Here is a 19,160-nt window from a genome sequence, read left to right as displayed (position 1 = left end):
AGCAGATAGAGGGACGTGATCATTCCCCTCTATTCGACATTGGTGAGGCCTCATCTAAAGTATTGTGTCCAGTTTTGGGCCCCACACTACAAGAAGGATGTGGAAAAATTGGAAAGAGTCCAGCGGAGGGCAACAAAAATTATTAGGGGGTTGGAGCACATGACTTATGAGGAGAGGCTGAGGGAACTGGGATTGTTTAGTCTGCAGAAGAGAAGACTGAGGGGGGATTTGATAGCTGCTTTCAACTACCTGAAAAGGGTTTCCAAAGAGGATGGATATAGACTGTTCTCAGTGGTAGAAGATGACAGAACAAGGAGTAATGGTCTCAAGTTGCAGAGGGGAAGGTTTAGGTTGGACATTAGGAAAAACTTTTTCACTAGTAGGGTGGTGAAGAACTGGAATGGGTTACCTAGGGAGGTGGTGGAATCTCCTTAGAGGTTTTTAAGGTCAGGCTTGACAAAGCCCTGGCTGGGATGATTTAGTTGGGTTTGGTCCTGCTTTGAGCAGGGGGTTGGACTAGGTGACCTCCTGAGGTCCCTTTCAACCCTGAGATTCTATGATTCTATACCCTTAGCTGCATGTTTATGACATATCCTAAACAAAGAAGAATGTCTGTCCTTCCCTATGGTAATATTCCATTGTCCTGTACTAGGATACTTGGCATATAAAGACCCAGCAGGACGTCCACCTTATGCAAAAAGGAATAAAATCTGAAATACCCTGTGGTTAGCCCCCAGGGGTGAAAATGTTATTATTGGTCCTACAGCTACCCAATCTTTACTTAAAAAAACAAAACACCAGCTAGAAACCACCAGTTTAGCTAAAAATGTACCCTCTTTTGCATGAATGATTTCTATTGGAAATTTGTAACAAACATTTCTTCTTATTACAGCAGTGGAGAACCCAAATTTCCATTTCATGGGCAATTTCATGATATCAAATGTTGCATTTAATTCCAATTTTGACTTAAAAATGTAGTGATTATTAATTTTATTTATAGATTTATATTTTGTATTGCTAAAATGTTATCTTTGATTGCATTTTACTTGCATATTTTAAAAGTATTTAAATTAAATTTATTTTTATTTTATTTAATTTTATAAACCAAAATACAACAACTTTGTTTCCTAAAGAAAATGTTGCAGAAATAAATATGTTGCCATGGAGTGTATTGATCTTGACCAATTGGTATTTTCTCACAGAAAAATATTCCATCAGTTTTTATCATCGCTACATTTTGTTCTTTTTGCTTTATGTTTGGTTAAACATATGAATTTTGTCTCTCTTTTTGTTTGCAACTGTCTTATCTGCCAGTATTGTCTCTCTTGCATTACTAATTCGTAGAGAGACAGGATGGGTGAGGTACTATCGTTTATTGGATGAATTTACTATTCCTTATTAACTGCTAAGTAAGGACCTGATTCTGCACAGAGTTAATTTTACACCCCAGGAATAATTCTCTTCATTTTGAGCCATCTCTCCATACCCCATCTTTAATTTTAGTTAAAGATAAAATTTCCACTGACTTCAAGACTTAGATCCTTTGATTTTAATGGAATTTGGCACACTAATCCCATTAGCCTTCTATGAAATTTATAGCTTGGCTTGGCATGATTTGATTTCAATCAATAGATGTCGGTAAATATTGATCTCAGCTGACATCAACAACAAAAAATATCAATAACAGTTGGTATTAGTGCAGCCTCCCCCTGCCCCCATATCTTGTGCCTGCGGGAATGCTTTCAGCAGCCCTGTGACCGTGCAAAGAACCCTCTGCACCCAGCCATCACTGCAGTGAGTGAGTGGGGCAGTGACAGCTAGGGTGACCAGATAGCAAGTGTGAATAATCAGGACAGGGGGTGGGCTGACAGTGGAGCTGCGGAGGGCTTCTTGCACGTCCATGAGGCTGCTGACACCCATCCCTGCAGGTGCAAGGTGCAGGGACGGCTGGCCAGATCTAAGACCTCCAGTCTGGGCTGCGAAAGGGAAGAAGGGTGCCTGGATATGGTCTGGTCCAACCCACTACTGAATGGCTTCTGCCCACCGATGGAGCCATTTAATTATGCAGTCACTACCCCTATGACCAGGGGGTTTGTCATCCTCCTCCTCCTCAGCCCTGGCCATGGAAGGTTGATGGCCTGGGGCAGAGATGCCTTCCCTGCACCTTTGACCCCAGGGCCTTGGACCTCTTGCCCATGCAGGGAGCCACCAGTAAGCCACTGGTCACTGCTGGGAGCCCCTGGCAGCCCTGCTGTCAGAGCTTCCCTAACCCTAATCCTAACCCTACCCCTGTCCCCCATTGAATTTCCTGCAACCGTAATAATTAAAACAGCTACAAATCAGGAAAAAAATCAATAATAGTCAGCAAAATTGCATTAAAAAAGCCTAAATTCTGTGACGCCTACTCATAGTCAATGTCTCCTCCCTGAGCACTGAGCACAGCAGCAAATATCAGCTCTGTTTTACCCATACCATCTTGTTAACACTCTCCATGCCCCAGCAAGGTTGCTGGCAGTGGAATGATGGTTGCTTCAGGGTTTGAAGAGCTTGCCTTGGACTTGAGAGATGTTAGTTCAATTCCCTCCTTTGTAACAAAATCGGTGTGTGACTTTTAGACCAGATTTTCAAAGCTCTGTAGGTACCTAAAAATGTGGATTGGTGCCAGATTGGGTGCAGTACCTAATGCCCATTGATTTCAACTCCCCCTAAGGGTGTCTGCATCCCTCTATACATCTGTCCCTCTGTGTGCCAGGTCCCCATCTAGGGTGGTGGGAGGCTAGATACATTCAAGACAGTGAGGTGCCCAGATACCATGGTGACAGGTCTTGCCTTTTTCAAAATGCAGTCGTTTTGCATTGAGTGGGGATTTTGAGAGAGATCATTGCAAAATTCCCCTTGGATTCCCCGTGGATTAGTTACCTAACAAGGTTTCATTGCTTCAAAAACCTTGAGCTTCAAGAAGAAGGGCCGAAAAGGTTGATTTACCTCTAAGGTGGGTCAGTCAGCAGCTGGAGTCTGCTGACATCTCTTCACTCAGCATTTCAGGAGTCAGGATCCAGGTTATTCAGTACAGCTTCTCTCCCCACCGCATTCACGTGCTTCCGTGTTCCCTGTAAATAGACCATCATATCCCAGAACAGCTACCGAGGTTCCTTTGCCACATATAGTAATGCACACTGTTCCTCAGACCCTTCGCCGAATGGGGAAGGTCTTTTCTGATTCGTTATATATCCTCCTGTGGGAAGGTGCAGTCTCCCGAGGCACATCTGCTGTGGGGAATGTAACAGTCAAGGAAAAATTGGTATTTGGTTTGTTTTTAGAAAATGTCAGTAGAGTCAAACCTCTAATCTCAAAGGGAAAGTCCTAGAGAGGGAAGAAATTTCTAATCCTAAAATTAATCTCTCTTTTTATTGGGTGAATGCTATGGTGACTGTCAAGAAATAATGCACTAATTCTACATTTTACATCAGAGATTTTCAAATCTGCCTATGTGATTTATACACTGATTTCTCATTTATGTCCCTGAGGCAGCTTTGAAAAATCTCAGCATACTTAGCTGAGCTTGCACTTTCTCTAAACAAACCTCCTGTTGCCCTTGATAGCAGGAAACACAAGTACCCAGTCCCCATCCAATAAACTTACTCAATAAGTTCAGGTAATATTTAAAAAAAATTCTAAAGCATTTAGGAGCCTAACTCCCATTTTAAAAAGTGCCTTAAGTTACTAAAGGCTTAGCAGCCTAAACCTCATTGAAAGTCAACAGGTTTTAGGCTCCTAAAACACCTTTGAAGTTCACTTAAGTTTTTTTGAAAATGTTGTCTGATAATTACTCAGATAAAATGCAAGGACAACAAGGTGCTTTACACATTTAGGCTGGGATTGTCAAACGAGGGGCGGGGGGTAATGTACACAATAAACACTCAACTCCCATGACACTGCTATGAGAGTTTGGCACCTAACTCTCTTAGGCTGCTTGTTTTGTTTTGTTTTCTTTTTTTGTTGTTATTTAATTAATCTCTGGCAAACATACTAGCTAGGGATGAAATCCCATTGCCAAATTCTTTATAGGATACATGTCTAAACTGAAAGTTGGCTATAATACAAGGGATAGACCTGAATCATCACACACCAGGGCTTACATTTTTATATCCAAATGTATTGACTCTTAATCACCTAAGCAATATTTTAAACTGAAATCTCAGGATTAACAATTCTTATTGTCTATTTGCCATTCCATATGATCAGCTGCCACCTAGAGATCATTAGAAAGGATACATAAAACATTGGCCACATTAACCTCTGCTTCCCCCTAGTGACCATTATACAGCACAGCCGCCCCTTTCTCAATCTTTGCTATCCCTAGTATCAATGCAACAGTAGAGCTGCTCCTTTCCCATCCCTCACCCTCTGCTGCCCAGAGACACTCTTTGCTCACAGGACATTCTTGCTTGTCCAGCTGGCACTGAAGCCAGTAGCATGGTTTCCTCATTTATATTTTTTGCGAGCTAGCTAGCGTATGGCTACAGTGGCTATGTTTATAGGAATTACCATTAACACCCCTGGCTGAAGTGTCGATACATCCCAAGGATCTAAGCTGTGAATTATTCACTCTGGCCTCTCTGTCAGTTGGCTGCTTTTAATTTGGTAAATCACAATAGATTATCACATTCCATATTAATGCAAAAACAAACTAGGGAAATATAGGCTAGATCAGGGGACCACAACTTTTCAGAAGTGGTGAGCCGAGTCTTCATTTATTCACTCTGATTTAAGGTTTCGTGTGCCAGTAATACATTTTAACATTTTTAGAAGGTCTCTTTCTAAAAGTCTATAATATATAACGAAACTATTGTTGTATGTAAAGTAAATAAGGTTTTTAAAATGTTTAAGAAGCTTCATTTAAAATTAAATTAAAACGCAGAGCCCCCCGAACCAGTGGCCAGGACCCGGGCAGCGTGAGTGTCGGTGAAAATCAGCTCGCCTGCTGCCTTTGGCACGCGTGCCATAGGTTGTCTAACCCTGGGCTAGATGGAGGTTATATAACTAGTTGAAAAACGTTTCTCAAAGAGTAATCATCAAATCGTACTTAAGCTGGAAGGGAATATTGAGTGGGGTCCTGAAGGGATTGGTCTTGGGTCCGGCTCTGTTCAGTATCTTCATCGATGATTTAGATAATGGCATAGAGAGTACATTTATAGCGTTTGCGGGTGATACCAAGCTGGGAGAGGTTGCAAGTCCTTTGGAGGACAGGATTAAAATTCAAAATGATCTGGGCAAATTGGAGAAATGGTCTGAAGTAAAGAGGATGAAATTCAATATGTAGAAACACAAAGTATTCTACTGAGGAAGGAACAATCAATTGTACAAATACAAAAAGAGAAATGACTGCCTAGGAAGGAGTACTGTGGAAAGGAATCTGAGGGGTTATAGTGGATCACTAGGTAAGTATGAGTCAACAGTGTAATGCCATCAGAAAAAATTAGGGCTGTCAAGCGATTAAAAAAATTAATCATGATTAATCATGTGATTAACCACACTGTTAAACAATATAGAATACCATTTATATAAATATTTTTGGATGTTTTCCACATTTTCAAATATATTGATTTTAATTACAACACAGAATACAAAGTGTGTAGTGCTCACATAATATTTTATTACAAATATTTGCAGTGTAAAAAGAAACAGTATTTCAATTCACTTAATACAAGTAATGTAATGCAATCTCTTTATCATGAAAGTTGAATTTACAAATGTAGAATTATGTACCACAAAGAACTGCATTCAAAATTAAACAATGTAAAACTTTAGCGCCTACAAGTCCATTCAGTCCTACTTCATGTTCAGCCAATCAAGTTTGTTTACATTTTCAGGAGATAATGCTGCCTGCTTCTTATTTACAATAGCACCTGAAAGAGAGAACAGGTGCTCATATGGCACTGTTTAAACTGGTGTTGCAAGATATTTACGTGCCAGATGCGCTAAAGATTCAAATGTCCCTTCATGCTTCAACCACCATTCCAGAGGGCATGAGTCCATGCTGATGATGAGTTCTGCTCAATGATGATCCAAAGCAGTGCAAACTGACACATTTCCATTTTCATCATCTGCGTCAGATGCCTCCAGCAGAAGGTTGATTTTCTTTTTTGGTGGTTTGGTTTCCGTAGTTTCTCTTAAAAGTGTTGCTCTTTTAAGACTTCTGAAAGTATGCGTCACACCCCATCCCTCTCAGATTTTGGAAGGCACTTCAGAGTCTTAAACCTTGGGTCGAGTGCTGTAGCTATCCTTAGAAATCTCACATTGGTACCTTTTTTATGTTTTGTCAAATCTGCAGTGAAAGTGTTCTTAAAAAGAATAACATGCTGAGTGATCATCTGAGACTGCTATAACATGAAATATATGGCAGAATGCAGGTAAAACAGACCAGGAGACGTACAATTCTCCCCCAAGGAGTTCAGTCACAAATTTAATTAACACTTTTTTTTTTTAACATGCATCATCAGCATGGAAGCATGTCCTCTGGAATGGTGACCGAAGCATGAAGGGGCATATGAATGTTTAGCAGCATTTTCTCCTCAAAAACGTAAACAAACTTGTTTGTCTTAGCAACTGGCAGAAGAAGAAGTAGGACTGAATGGACTTGTAGGATCTAAAGTTTTACATGTTTTATTTTTGAATGCAGTTATGTAACAAAAAAATCTACATTTGTAAAGTTGCACTTTCACAACAAAGAGATTGCACTACAGCAGTGGTTCTCAAACTTGGGCCGCTGCTTGTTCAGGGAAAGCACCTGGTGGGCCGGACCGGTTTGCTTACCTGCTGTGGTCCGCAGGTTCAGCCGATCATGGTTCCCACTGGCTGCGGTTTGCGGCTCCAGGCTAATGGGGGCTGCGGAAAGCGGCTCAAGCCGAGGGATGTGCTGTCTGCCGCTTCCTGCAGCTCCCATTGGCCAGCGGGAACCGCGATTGGCCGAACCTGCAGATGCGGCAGATAAACAAACTAGCCCAGCTTTCCCTGAACAAGCGGCGGCCCAAGTTTGAGAACCACTGCACTCCAGTACATGCATGAGGTGAATTGAAAAATACAATTTCTTTTGTTTATCATTTTTACAATGCAAATATTTGTAATGCGAATAACATAAAGTGAGCACTGTACACTTTGTATTCTGTATTGTAATTGAAATCCATATATTTGAAAATGTAGAAAACATCCAAAATATTTAATAAATGCCAATTAGTATTCTATTGTTTAACAGTGCAATCCTAGTTCTGGTGGATGGTTGACAAACACAGGTCTCCTGGCCTAAAGGTGGGGAGGCTGTCACCCCAGGGTGGAGAGGGCAAGGGGGTAGGGAAACCCGGGCCCACCCACGGGGCCCAGGTCCACGGGGTCCCAGCCCATGGCCCTAAGAGTGGCAGAGTAGTCCATCACTGAGTCAGCGGGGATCCTCCTGCAATACGCTGACCTGGTATCAGGTTAATACTCAACCAGACAGTAGTCTAGTTCTCTGGGCTACTTCCTGCATCCCTGGGGTTTGGTACCACCATACTTTGATTGTCCTCTGTCTCCTCAGGTAGCTCTGGACAGACCTCAGGTGGCAGCCCCAGCAGCTCCTCAGTGTCTCAGTCAGCTGGTGGTCCAGAGAGAACTGGCCAGTCCTCAGTTTGGCAGGGGTTCTCTGCATATTCCAGCAGCAGGCAGGATGCCTCTGTCTCCCTTGGATGCTCCAGCCCAACTAAGCTGCAGGTCCTGCCTTTTATATTTCTGCTTCCAGCTACCGTTGGGGCGGGCATTACTTTTATGATTCTGCACACCAGAGGGCATGTCTGTCAATCTCTGAGGGAGGCCACGCCTCCTTGCTATAGTACAATATGGAACAAAGGGTGAGGGTGGATTCAGAAGAGGATCATAACAAGTGCCTAGGGACACTATTCTGAACACTTACAATGTTTTCCACAGCTGGGGGAGACTGAAGCTGATATCACACTATTGAGGGTAATGGAGGATGTAAGGATGCAACTCCTGCATGCATATGGCTTCAGACTGGGTCGTATGCTGATCGCCTTTGGGCTACTTTCGTTCCTGCTGAAGTAATTGCCTATTGGCATGGCAGGGGTTCCTATGTGTGTGTGTGTGTGTAGTGGGGCGGTGCCCCAGTTCCTGAGAAAAAAGGCTGAGCCAGGCCAGAGAGGCTGCGCGGACCAGCAGCCAATCAACAAAGGCCTGAGGAGAGCCAAACAGGGCAGGGGAGGAGACAGCCAATCAGGACCACACTGGGTCCTATATAAAGGCTGCCTAGAAGAGGAGAAGGCAGTTACTCCCTGACTAGTGAGGGAGGAGGACTGGCTCCTGAGCTAAGGAGTAGCATCTTGGACAGACCAGTGCTGGGCAGGCTTGGGGGAGCAGAGTGGAGCTCCGGCCCAGTTACCTGCCAGGCTGCGGCCCCTGCTAAGAAGAGTCGAGAAGATGCATAGGGCCAAAGGGGAAGTGGCCCAGGGAAACTAGACAGACTAGAGGGGAGAGAAGGAGGACAGAGGGAGGCTGCCGCTAGAGGGTCCCTGGGTCAGGACCCAGAGTAGCGGGTGGGCCTGGGTCCTCCCTTCCCCCTTTGCAGTGCACCTGGCCACCGAGGAGTGGGGCCGAGACAGACAGCAACTTGCCTCTGAGACAAGGGGCTAGACTCTAGGGTTGTGGTTGGCCACCAAGCAGGGCCGGCTCTAGAGTTTTTGCCGCCCCAAGCAGCGCACTGAATTGCCGCCCTGGGCTGGGGGGGGGGGCAGTCCCTGCGCCCTTAGGGCGGCAGGCGTGTCTAAAGGGCTGTGGGCTCCCCGCTGCGCGGAGCCCAGAGCCTTTTAACTCCCAGCCGCGTCTGGGAATCAGAGGGCTCCGGGCTGCCCGCCGCGGCGGGGAGCCCAGAGCCTTTTAACTCCCAGCCGCGGCTAGGATTTGCTGGGGCGGGGGCGGCGCTCTGGCGGTTGCGGGTTGGCAGCTCCGGTGGACCTCCCGCAGGCAGGGCCGCCCAGAGGATTCCGGGGGCCCGGGGTCTTTGGCGGCGGGGGGCCCCTTCCGTTCCGGGACCCGCCGCCAAAGTGCCCCGAAGATCCGCAGGGGGGGGTCCCCGCCGCGGGTCTTCGGGGCACTTAGGCGGCGGGTCCCGGAACAGAAGGGGCCCCCCGCTGCCGAAGACCGGGCTGCGCTTCGGCGGCGGCGGGTCCCTCTTTTCCCCACCCCGGCCCCGGCCGGTCCCCCTTCCCACCCCGGCCCGGCGGGTCTCGCTTCCCTTCCCCCCCCGCCTGGACCGACCCCGGCGGGTCTCGCTTCCCTTCCCCCGGCCCGGCCCCGGCGGGTCTCGCTTCCCTTCCCCCGGCCCGGCCCCGGCGGGTCTCGCTTCCCTTCCCCCGGCCCGGCCCCGGCGGGTCTCGCTTCCCTTCCCCCGGCCCGGCCCCGGCGGGTCCCGCTTCCCTTCCCCCGGCCCGGCGGGTCTCGCTTCCTTCCCCGGCCCGGACCGACCCCGGCGGCTCCACTTCCCTTCCCCCCACGGCCCGGCCCGGCCCGGCCCCGGCGGCTCCCTTCCCTTCCCCGGTCCGGTCCGACCCGCCCCGGCCCCGGCCCCGGCCGCTTCCCACCCAGGCCCCGGCCCGGCCCGGCCCGGCCCCGGCGGCTCCCGCTCCCCCCCCCCTTACCGGAGCGCGTCTCTGGAGGGGCCTGAGCTTCGTCCCGCTCAGAGCCGCGTGGGGGGGGGGCGGGGCTGTGAGCTCCACGCCGAGCGGAGGCAGCTGCCCCGCCCCCTCCCCACGCCGCTCTGAGCGGGGCGGGGCTCAGGGGCTCGGCAGGAGACTCGGCGCTCGATGCACCGAGGCTCCAAGAGAGGGGCGGAGGCGGGAGCCTCCGCTTTTCTCTTGGGGGCCCCTGCGGGGCCCGGGGCAAATTGCCCCCTTTGCCCCCCCCCCTCTGGGCGGCCCTGCCCGCAGGCATGCCTGGGGGAGGTCCACCGGGGCCATCTGCCGCCCTCCCCAGGATGCCGCCCCAAGCGGGTGCTTGGCCCGCTGGTGCCTAGAGCCGGCCCTGCCACCAAGGCAGGTGCAGACAGAGGCACTGCTGTTAACACCCCCCTGGAAGGGGGTAAGACTGGAGTAGCAGGCACTGCCAGAGGGCAGTGTCCTGAAGTGAACGAAGACTGTCCTGAAGGGGGCACTGCCGAGCGAAGAGCAGTCCCAGGGCAGCAGGGTACCAAGGCAGCAGAGCAGATGATGGGCAAGACACCATGCGTCGAGGGCAGTCCGCAGCAGTAGAGAGCTAATTCGCAGAGCGAGCAGCAGGAGGCGCCAGTGGTGATGAATCAAACCCCGACAGAGGGGAGAAGAAATAAAGCAGATCTTCCAAAGAACCTTCGGCAGAGAATTGCAGAGTACCTTCAGGAAAATTTCCTAGAGCTCACAATGGAGGATTCCCGGGAGATCCTTGGGTGTATTGGCAAACTTTTTTGCAGGGCCCCCAGTGAGTAGCAGCACAGGGGAAAGAGATGCAGATGCAAACAATACCTAGTGTTCTTAATTTCTATCCCTTCTTCCACTTGCATCATGTAACTAAATAAAGGACACATCTACCTCATGTCACTGTGCAATATCAAACCAAAATGAGCATTTACCAGAGCTTCCCTCTCCTGCTTCAGGTACATCAGAGCCAGAGTATTGGGACTGGCTAGACCCCTCTGTAGTTTAGAAAGAGGTCCTGGCTTGCCAGGCCTCCAGACAACCCTGTCACCTGTCCCACATCGTCCTCCAACTTGAGTACCTCATCCTCCACTTCATCCTTGGCATTGACTCCACCAGCTGCTGCCTCCAGTCCCTCACAAGGTATCCATAGGGCTCTTGGTGGTAGGGGTGGGGTCACTGCCAAGGATGATGTGTAGATCCTTGTAGAAGTGGCATGTATTTGGCACTGCTCCAGAGTGATGGCTGACTTCCCTTGCCTTCCGGTACACCTGACTCAGCTCCTGGATCTCAGCACGGCACTATTGCATGTCCCTTTTATCCGTGCCATGAGCGATCTGCTTGTAGGTATCAAAGTTTCTATGTCTGGATCAGAGCTGCAACTGCACAGCCTCCTTTCCCCACAGACCCAACACATCTGGGGAACTCCATGCCAGAGTGCATTTGCTGCGATAAACCAGCATAGTCAGCTGAGAAGATGCTACGTGAGTTGTCCACATCAAGCAAACAGGAAGTGGAATATCAAAAAATCCTGGGCCTTTAAACAGTGCATACATGTGGCACATACCTGTGTAAATGCAGGGCAGCGGAGTTGAAACTGCTGATCAGAGCAGTCATGATGGCATTGTGGGACACATCCCAAAGGCCACGTAAGGTGACATGAACAAGTGTAGTGTCTACACCAGCATTTCTCAAATGCGGCCACTGTAGCCGCATGCGGCAACCAGGGGCTCTTCTTGAGGCCACAGCCTCCTGGACAGTGATGGGTGGTGGGGGGAGCAAAGCAGTGGTACCTCTCCTGGGGCTGGCAGCAGGGTTTGGGCCCTGTCCCTTTCTGTAGCCACGAACTCCAGATGAGCAGGCAGCTGATGTGAGTTCCCCACCTTCCCAGGGGCAGCAGGGCTTAGGCTTCTGGCTTCCACCCTGTGGTGGCAGGTTCTGGCTGTGGGGCTCCATCCCCTGGCTGCAGAGCTTCAAGCTCAGGCTGCAGGCTAACCAACCCCCCATTGTCTCTGGATCCCACCACTTCCTTCAACCCTCTGTCACCTCTTGGTCCCTAGCTTATTTCCCTAGCTCCCTACCAATTTCTCTATCCAGGGCTTAATTTGTTGCCGTGTTTGTGCCAGAGCTGAGTAAGACTGCTGTGAAAAGTGACATTTGTATATTTGTTAATATCACTTTTCACAGCTTTCCTGCTAGATAGTAAGTTTGCTGTTTAAAGTGATATTAACAAGCGCCGCAAGGATGCGAAGTACGTAACTTTAATTTGATCTAAGATACGACGATTTCAGCTATGCTATTCTCGTAGCTGAAGCTGCGTATCTTAGATCAATCTCCTCCGCACCCCCAGTGTAGACCAGGCCTAAAAAAAGGAATAAAAAAAGCAAAAGAAACAACAAAAAACACAAGCTCATGCAAAGCACCTTATTTTGTTTCTATTCTGTCCAGTAAAGACTAGAGACAATTGTACATTATTTTTACTCTTGAGTCAGCAAAACACACTACTTAAATACATTACTATGATTTGGACATGTACATGTGTATATTTGTTTTTCCTAAAGCATTATAGGAAAGATTGCCACAGCGGCCACCAGCAAGAGTTTGTGGCCGCACTCTAAGGCCACCAACATTTTTCTTGTGAGAACCCCTGATCTACACTGACTCTGTGTTGCTCTAACTTTGTTGTAAAATGACCTATGCCTCTAGTCGAGGTGGTTTTATTTTGTTGGCACAATGGCATGTTGCCTTGCCACAGGTGGAGATAGGCTGGTATAGGTAAAGTGATGCAACTTCCACATATAGGCAAAACTCGACAGACTTTAATCCTCACACTGTTTATGAAGGGGATAGATAAGGGGAAGCATGACAACAAAAAGAAAGAAAGAGAAGACTACGTTTAGTTCTTTTATTGCACAAGACTATGTTTAGTTCTTTTATTGTATCTGTTACCAAAATGCTTTTGATAACAGATACACAGTTATTAGGGTCACCTAGAAAATGGTAAAACATGAGAAGGAACTGGTGGAAAACATCCCCTGGGAGTGGAAGAAATTCTCAAGATAGCGGTTTAGCTATAAATGTACAGGCTGGATTTTCCCATAAGAGGCTGATGTTAGGCACCCAAATCCCATGGTTGGTGAATGGTAGTTCAGCATCTAACATTCTTAGGTCCCATTGTCAATAATAACTGGACATGGTGGAGCAGATAGTGAAGTGGACTGGGACTTTGGATAATTGGTTTCTATTCCTGCTGAGTGACTCTGGGCAGATAACATCACCTCTTCCTGCCTTTGTTTCCCCAGCTATAACATGAGGACAAGGATGTGGACTTAGAGCTGCGTTCATAAAGGGTTTACTTTGGGCATCTGGATCCCAGAATCTGCCTCCCCATCTAGGATTCACAAAGCTCCTGCTCAGCTGCCGGCAAACCCTGTAGGCACCTAAGTGTTTGCAGTAAAGGGGCCATAGGTGCCTCTAGACATGCCCTTGGCAGCCCCACACCAGGTATCCAGACACTGAAGCCCCAGAGCGATAAACCTAGGGAAGGTGGCCGTTCCCCTGCCTGACTCACCTGTAGGGCCCCATCTGGCAGGGGAGGCGCCCAGAAGCTTTTGAAAATCCCCCTGGGCACACAAGTATCTTGAAAAACTGGCCCTTAGTCATTGTTGAAAATGGGAAAATAAGAGGCCTGTGCTGGTGTCCCATGTTCTGTGGCAAAAGTCAGGGAGTTTTCTTTTGCTTTTCTGTTCCTTTTGAATGATGCCTGGGAATGAAATACACTATAAGGCACAAAAGTGAATTATATAATTATCTAACATTGGAGTTCCATGGTGACATTTCAACTCTATATTTTTATAACGTATGTATATTGTGTGTAGGTATATGTGTGTGTGTGCGTACGTGTGTATATATAGCAGTCTCTCACCCTACAATAAATGGATGCTTAGTGTTCCAGATGAGTCCATTTTGCTTGTACCCGCTCACTGAGCACAGTCTTCCCTCATTGTCTGAATTTAGAGCAGCCACAAATTCATATCTCCCACCATCCCAGTAGTACTCACCTGTGGCATCTCACATAGGTCCTAAAAAGACTGGGGTAACAAATTTAAGAGATCTAACAGTCTCCACTTTCTCCCATGCCTGTGACTCTGTAAGAGCATGACATGAAGCCCAATGAATCTAACGGAAACATGACCTGGGACAACAGCAGGCTTTGGTTCAGGCTCTATCACAGCCCATGTAATATCTATTTTATTTTAACCTAAGGAACTGATGAGTTAGCATTGTCCAAATACAAATTTCCTGCAAGCTTTCCTCAGGGCTTCCTTCACCTCTTTGTTTCTCAGACTGTAAATGAGGGGATTTACCAGGGGAGTCAGGACAGCATAGACAACAGAGAGAACTTTCTTGAAGTCTCTGAGGATGTCAGTGGTTGGGAACATGTAGACTATTAGCAACGATCCATAATAAATGGTCACCACAATGAGGTGGGAGGAGCAGGTGGAAAAGGCCTTTTGCCTCCCGGTGGTGGACGGGATTCTCAGGATGGTGGCGATGATGCAGATGTAGGACATCAAGGTAAGCAGGAATGGGACCAATAAGAAAATCAAGCTGAGTGTGAAAATCAACATTTCCATCATCTGAGGATCATTACAAGAGAGATTTATCAGGGGGATAAGATCACAAAAGAAATGATCAATACCATTGGGACCACAGAAGGTTAACTGTGATATTGACAATGTTATTACGCCACCACATAGGAAGCCACCTGTCCAAGAGACACTTGCAAGCTGGAGGTGTAACCTACCACTCATACGGGCTGAATAGTGCATTGGATTGCATATCGCTACATACCGATCATAAGACATCACCGACAAGAGAAGGCATTCTGTAGCAACCAGAGAACAAAAGAAATAATATTGTGTGAGACACCCAGTAAATGAAATAGTTGTGTCCTCAGTGAGGAGAGTGGCCAGCATGCTGGGCAGGGTGGCGGAGGTGTAGCAGGTCTCCAAGCAGGACATGTTCCCCAGGAAGAAGTACATGGGGGTGTGAAAGTGCTGATCAGCCACAACTAACACAATGATGAGGATGTTCCCAGCCACAGTTGCAGTGTAGATCAAGAGAAAGAGCAGGAAAAACAGGATTCGCAGTTCAGGAAGAGTCCCGAATCCCAGGAGGATGAATTCTGTGACAGTATGATTTCCCTCTTCTGGGTTTGTCATGGGGTATGTCTATGAGAAAGAAATTCACTGTGTGATATAAATGAAGCACATTCACTCAATAAAATGTCAGCATTGTTTGTATTGTCTCCCCAGCTGTCTACCGGAACACTAGCTGAGTGGAAAGTGGAGGCGAAATGGGGAAAAAACCATCTCTCTTGACCATGGGAACAGTTTTAATATATGAGCAGATAGCATGTTCAACAACACGTTAGTTTCTCTGGAAACATGTATAGTAACTTCACAGATCACACCAAGTACTGATATATTATGGTGATGGGGCTCAGATTGAACAGTAGAGAAACACTGATAGATATTGGCTTAAATAGTCACTCCTTTCACTTTCTGGTGTATCAGAGCAGAGCAATGTCCTTTTCTAAGTTGCAGTTCCACTGCTGAAATTGGTTAAGATTTTTTTTATTTCAGAGGAAAACACAACAGAGAAACAAATCAAGCCAATAGGGCTGGGAATTGCAGTGGGTGGGCACCCAACTCCATGTGCATTGCCATGAAAATGGGCAACCGAACTCTATCACAGGAATTTGATTTTTTTTTATTCCAAACAGCTACATCCCTGTCCTTCCCTGGACAATATTTCATTGTCTTGCAGTACGACACTGTACACAGAGACCCAATCTTCATTAAACAATAAACAAAACCAAAAAACTCCAGCTAGAAACCACCATGCTAGCCAGAAATGTATTATCTAGTGCAGAAAAAATCTGTATTAAATTCAAAATTAGTGAAAAATGTGCTATTTTCCTATTATGAGTTTGTGAAACTCATATTTCCATTAATCAGTAATTGCAGATTTTTGAAATGTTGGTTTTCATTCCAGTTTTGAGCCTATTAGCAAAAGTCAGGCTGTGAGCAAACATCACAGAATTTGTCAAGAACACGCCTGACATTGCAGAAACACATTCCTAAGAAGTACTAGGCACCGAGTACTGATGCAAACACATTCCAGAAGAGTGGTTCCAGAACATCCCAATATCGGGGATGGTATAAAAACGTTCCCCAAGGATAACAGGAACACACTGACTCTTCCTAAAAGATAAGCTCAGGATGACAGTGTGATGAATAGAGCCGTTTTGATCGAACAAACATGTACAAGGAGATGGCTGAGAACTAGTCATGTCAGGCAGTAACTATGTCAGAGGTGCAGTACGTAATTTGTTTGTATCAGGGTATAAAGAGATATCTCTGAGGGAGTGTCTTTGTCCAGCCAAGGGGAGGAATTGAAAGTCCTGCCATTCACTGAGCTGTGTCCATTGTCACGGGCATATATGTTTTCGTATCCTCGTAGAGTCTGCCACATGTTATTACAGTGCTTCATCGACGATAAACCTGGCTGAGTGCCTTCATAGCGTAACGGACCTTGTGATCATTGGGTGCTTCACTCGAGATCTGCTGTGCCGGCTGTCGGCACAGAGCTGGGGCAGCACACAAGGAGAACACACACATGGAGCCGAATATCTAACAAGTCCTAGCGGTGAGCTGACAGGTCTTTCATTTTTCCAAATTCAGTCATTTTGCATTGGGTTGGGAGTTTGCGAGAGATTAGTGCCAAATTCCCCTTGGAGTGCCATAGGATTAGTTACCGAACAAACTTTTTAAATTTTATATTACTTTTATGTTCTTTTATATTTTATTGTATTTTATTTGAATTGAATTATTTATATGTATTTAAATATATTTTCTATGAATTTATTTTTCTATTATTTTATTTCCCTTTATATTATTTTATATACAATAACCTTTTTCCTACGCAAAATTTTGTAGAAATTTATCTTTTCCCATAGAACATTTTTATTTTAATGAACTGACATTTTGATGGGAAAAATGTTGCATCTGAATATTTACCCCTAGATTTTCTCCTTTTCTTCTTTTCCAGTGGTTAAAAATATTTACTCCTCTTTCTCACTTTCTCTCTCTGTTTGTGGCTGTCTAGTCTGCCATTACTACTCCTTATTAACTGCTAAATAGGGAACTGATCATGCAAAGACCTATGTGCAGAATTAATTTTACACCCCAGGAATAATTCTGTTCAGTCTGTGCTTCCCTCACTGAAGTCTAAAATAAAATACCCTCTGATTTGAAAGATGGGACCCTTTGATTTCAGTGGGATTTGGACAGCTAACGCCTTGAACCTTCTTTTAAGCTTATAGCTCAGCTGACAGGAATCTATTTCAATCAATAAATGTCGGTAAATTTTGATATCAGCTGACAGACTGAAATCATCAACAGAAAATATCACTATCATTTGGCATTAGTGCAGCCTCCTCCCTTTGTCTTGCTCCTGTAAGGATGGTGTCATGGGACCATTGACTGGCCGGGAGTCCTAGAATCATAGAATCATAGAATCTCAGGGTTGGAAGGGACCTCAGGAGGTCATCTAGTCCAACCCCCTGCTCAAAGCAGGACCAAATCCAACTAAAACATCCCAGCCAGGGCTTTGTCAAGCCTGACCTTAAAGACCTCTAAGAAAGGAGATTCCACCACCTCCCTAGGAAACGCATTCCAGTTCCTCACCACCCTACTAGTGAAAAAGTTTTTCCTAATGTCCAACCTAAACCTCCCCCTCTGCAACTTGAGACCATTACTCCTTGTTCTGTCATCTTCTACCACTGAGAACAGTCTAGATCCATCCTCCTTGGAACCCCCTTTCAGGTAGTTGAAAGCAGCTATCAAATCCCCCCTCATTCTTCTCTTCTGCAGACTAAACAATCCCAGTTCCCTCAGCCTCTCCTCATAAGTCATGTGCTCCAGCCCCCAAATCATTTTTGTTGCCCTCCGCTGGACACTCTCCAATTTATCCACATCCTTCTTGTAGTTGAACCTCATCATATTTCCTTTGGCCCAATCCTCTAATTTGTCTAGGTCCCTCTGTATCCTATCCCTACCCTCCAGCGTGTCAACCACTCCCAGTTTAGTGTCATCTGCAAACTTGCTGAGGGTGCAGTCCACTGCATCCTCCAGATCGTTAATGAAGATATTGAACAAAACCGGCCCCAGCACCGACCCTTGGGGCACTCCACTTGATACCGGCTGCCACTAGACATGGAACCATTTATCACTACCCGTTGAGCCCAACCATCTAGCCAGTTTTCTATCCACCTTACTGTCCATTCATCCAGCCCATACTTGTTTAACTTGCTGGCAAGAATACTGTGGGAAACTGTATCAAAAGCTTTGCTAAAGTCCAGAAATAGCACATCCACTGCTTTCCCCTCATCCACAGAGCCGGTTATCTCATCATAGAAGGCAATTAGGTTAGTCAGGCATGACTTGCCCTTGCTGAATCCATGCGCACTGTTCCTGATCACTTTCCCCTCCTTTAAGTGGTTCAAAATTGATTCCTTGAGGACCTGCTCCATGATTTTTCCAGGGACTGAGGTGAGACTGACTGGCCTGTAGTTCCCTGCACCCAGCTGTCATGGGAGTGACACCCTCACTGGCCATGGTTCTCTGCTGCAGTGGGCCAGAGCATCCACCTTCCCTGCACCTTTCACCCCGGTGTCTTGGACTCCTCGGCTGGCAGGGAGCCACCAGTGTCCCTGTTAGGAGCCCACCTGCCGTCCCATAGCCCTAACCCTGATGACCCAAACCCTACCCCTGCTGAATTTCCTGAAACTGTAAAAGTTAATATAGTGGGGAAAAAAATAAAATCTTAGAGATAAAAATCCCCCGAATATTAATCCTTGAAAAGGCAAAACCTATTTATAGCCAATGTCTGCACCCAGAGCACTGAGCAGAGCAACAAACATCATCTCACATCATCTCACTATGGCTCCCAGAGCCCCAAGGTGGGAACTGCCAGCAGGGGCTCAATCCTGTAAGTAGTCAGGACAAAAGCATAAAGTGGATGAAGTCTTACTCAGTGTTTTAAGAGCTCACCTTAGATGTTGGTTCAATTCCCTGCTTTGTCACAAACCTCTTGTGTGAGCTGCCAGCCAGATTTTCAAAGTGTATTGAAAATGCAGGTTGGTGCAGTACTAATGCCCACTGATTTCAAATCCCACTGGGGTGACTGTGTATTTAGGTGCCAAAATACTTGTATAAATCTGTCCCTCTGTGTGCCAGTGCCCCATCTGTAAAGGAGGGATAACAACACCTCACAGAGAGGTGGGAGGATAGATACATTCAAGACAGTGGGGTAATCAGATACCATGGTGATAGGGGCCAAATAAGGAGCTAGAATAGCACTGAGCTGACAGGTCTTTCA

General features: G+C 46.6%; 1 protein-coding gene across 1 annotated transcript; it reads right to left on the bottom strand.

The window, feature by feature from the left end:
- Nucleotides 1-13,990: 13,990 nt before the first annotated feature.
- On the bottom strand, nucleotides 13,991-14,938 carry LOC120380010 (olfactory receptor 11A1-like). The gene has a single exon (XM_039497516.1). It carries the CDS (start codon nucleotides 14,936-14,938, stop codon nucleotides 13,991-13,993), a length of 948 nt encoding a protein of 315 aa, XP_039353450.1.
- Nucleotides 14,939-19,160: the final 4,222 nt, after the last annotated feature.

The sequence above is a fragment of the Mauremys reevesii genome, linkage group 13, assembly GCF_016161935.1.
Source record: "Mauremys reevesii isolate NIE-2019 linkage group 13, ASM1616193v1, whole genome shotgun sequence".
NCBI lineage: Eukaryota > Metazoa > Chordata > Testudines > Geoemydidae > Mauremys > Mauremys reevesii.
This window is presented reverse-complemented; position numbering and strand designations above follow the sequence as displayed.

Bases quoted from the DNA above. Each gene is read 5' to 3' on its own strand.
- LOC120380010 (XM_039497516.1), bottom strand. From the start codon at position 14,938: ATGACAAACCCAGAAGAGGGAAATCATACTGTCACAGAATTCATCCTC.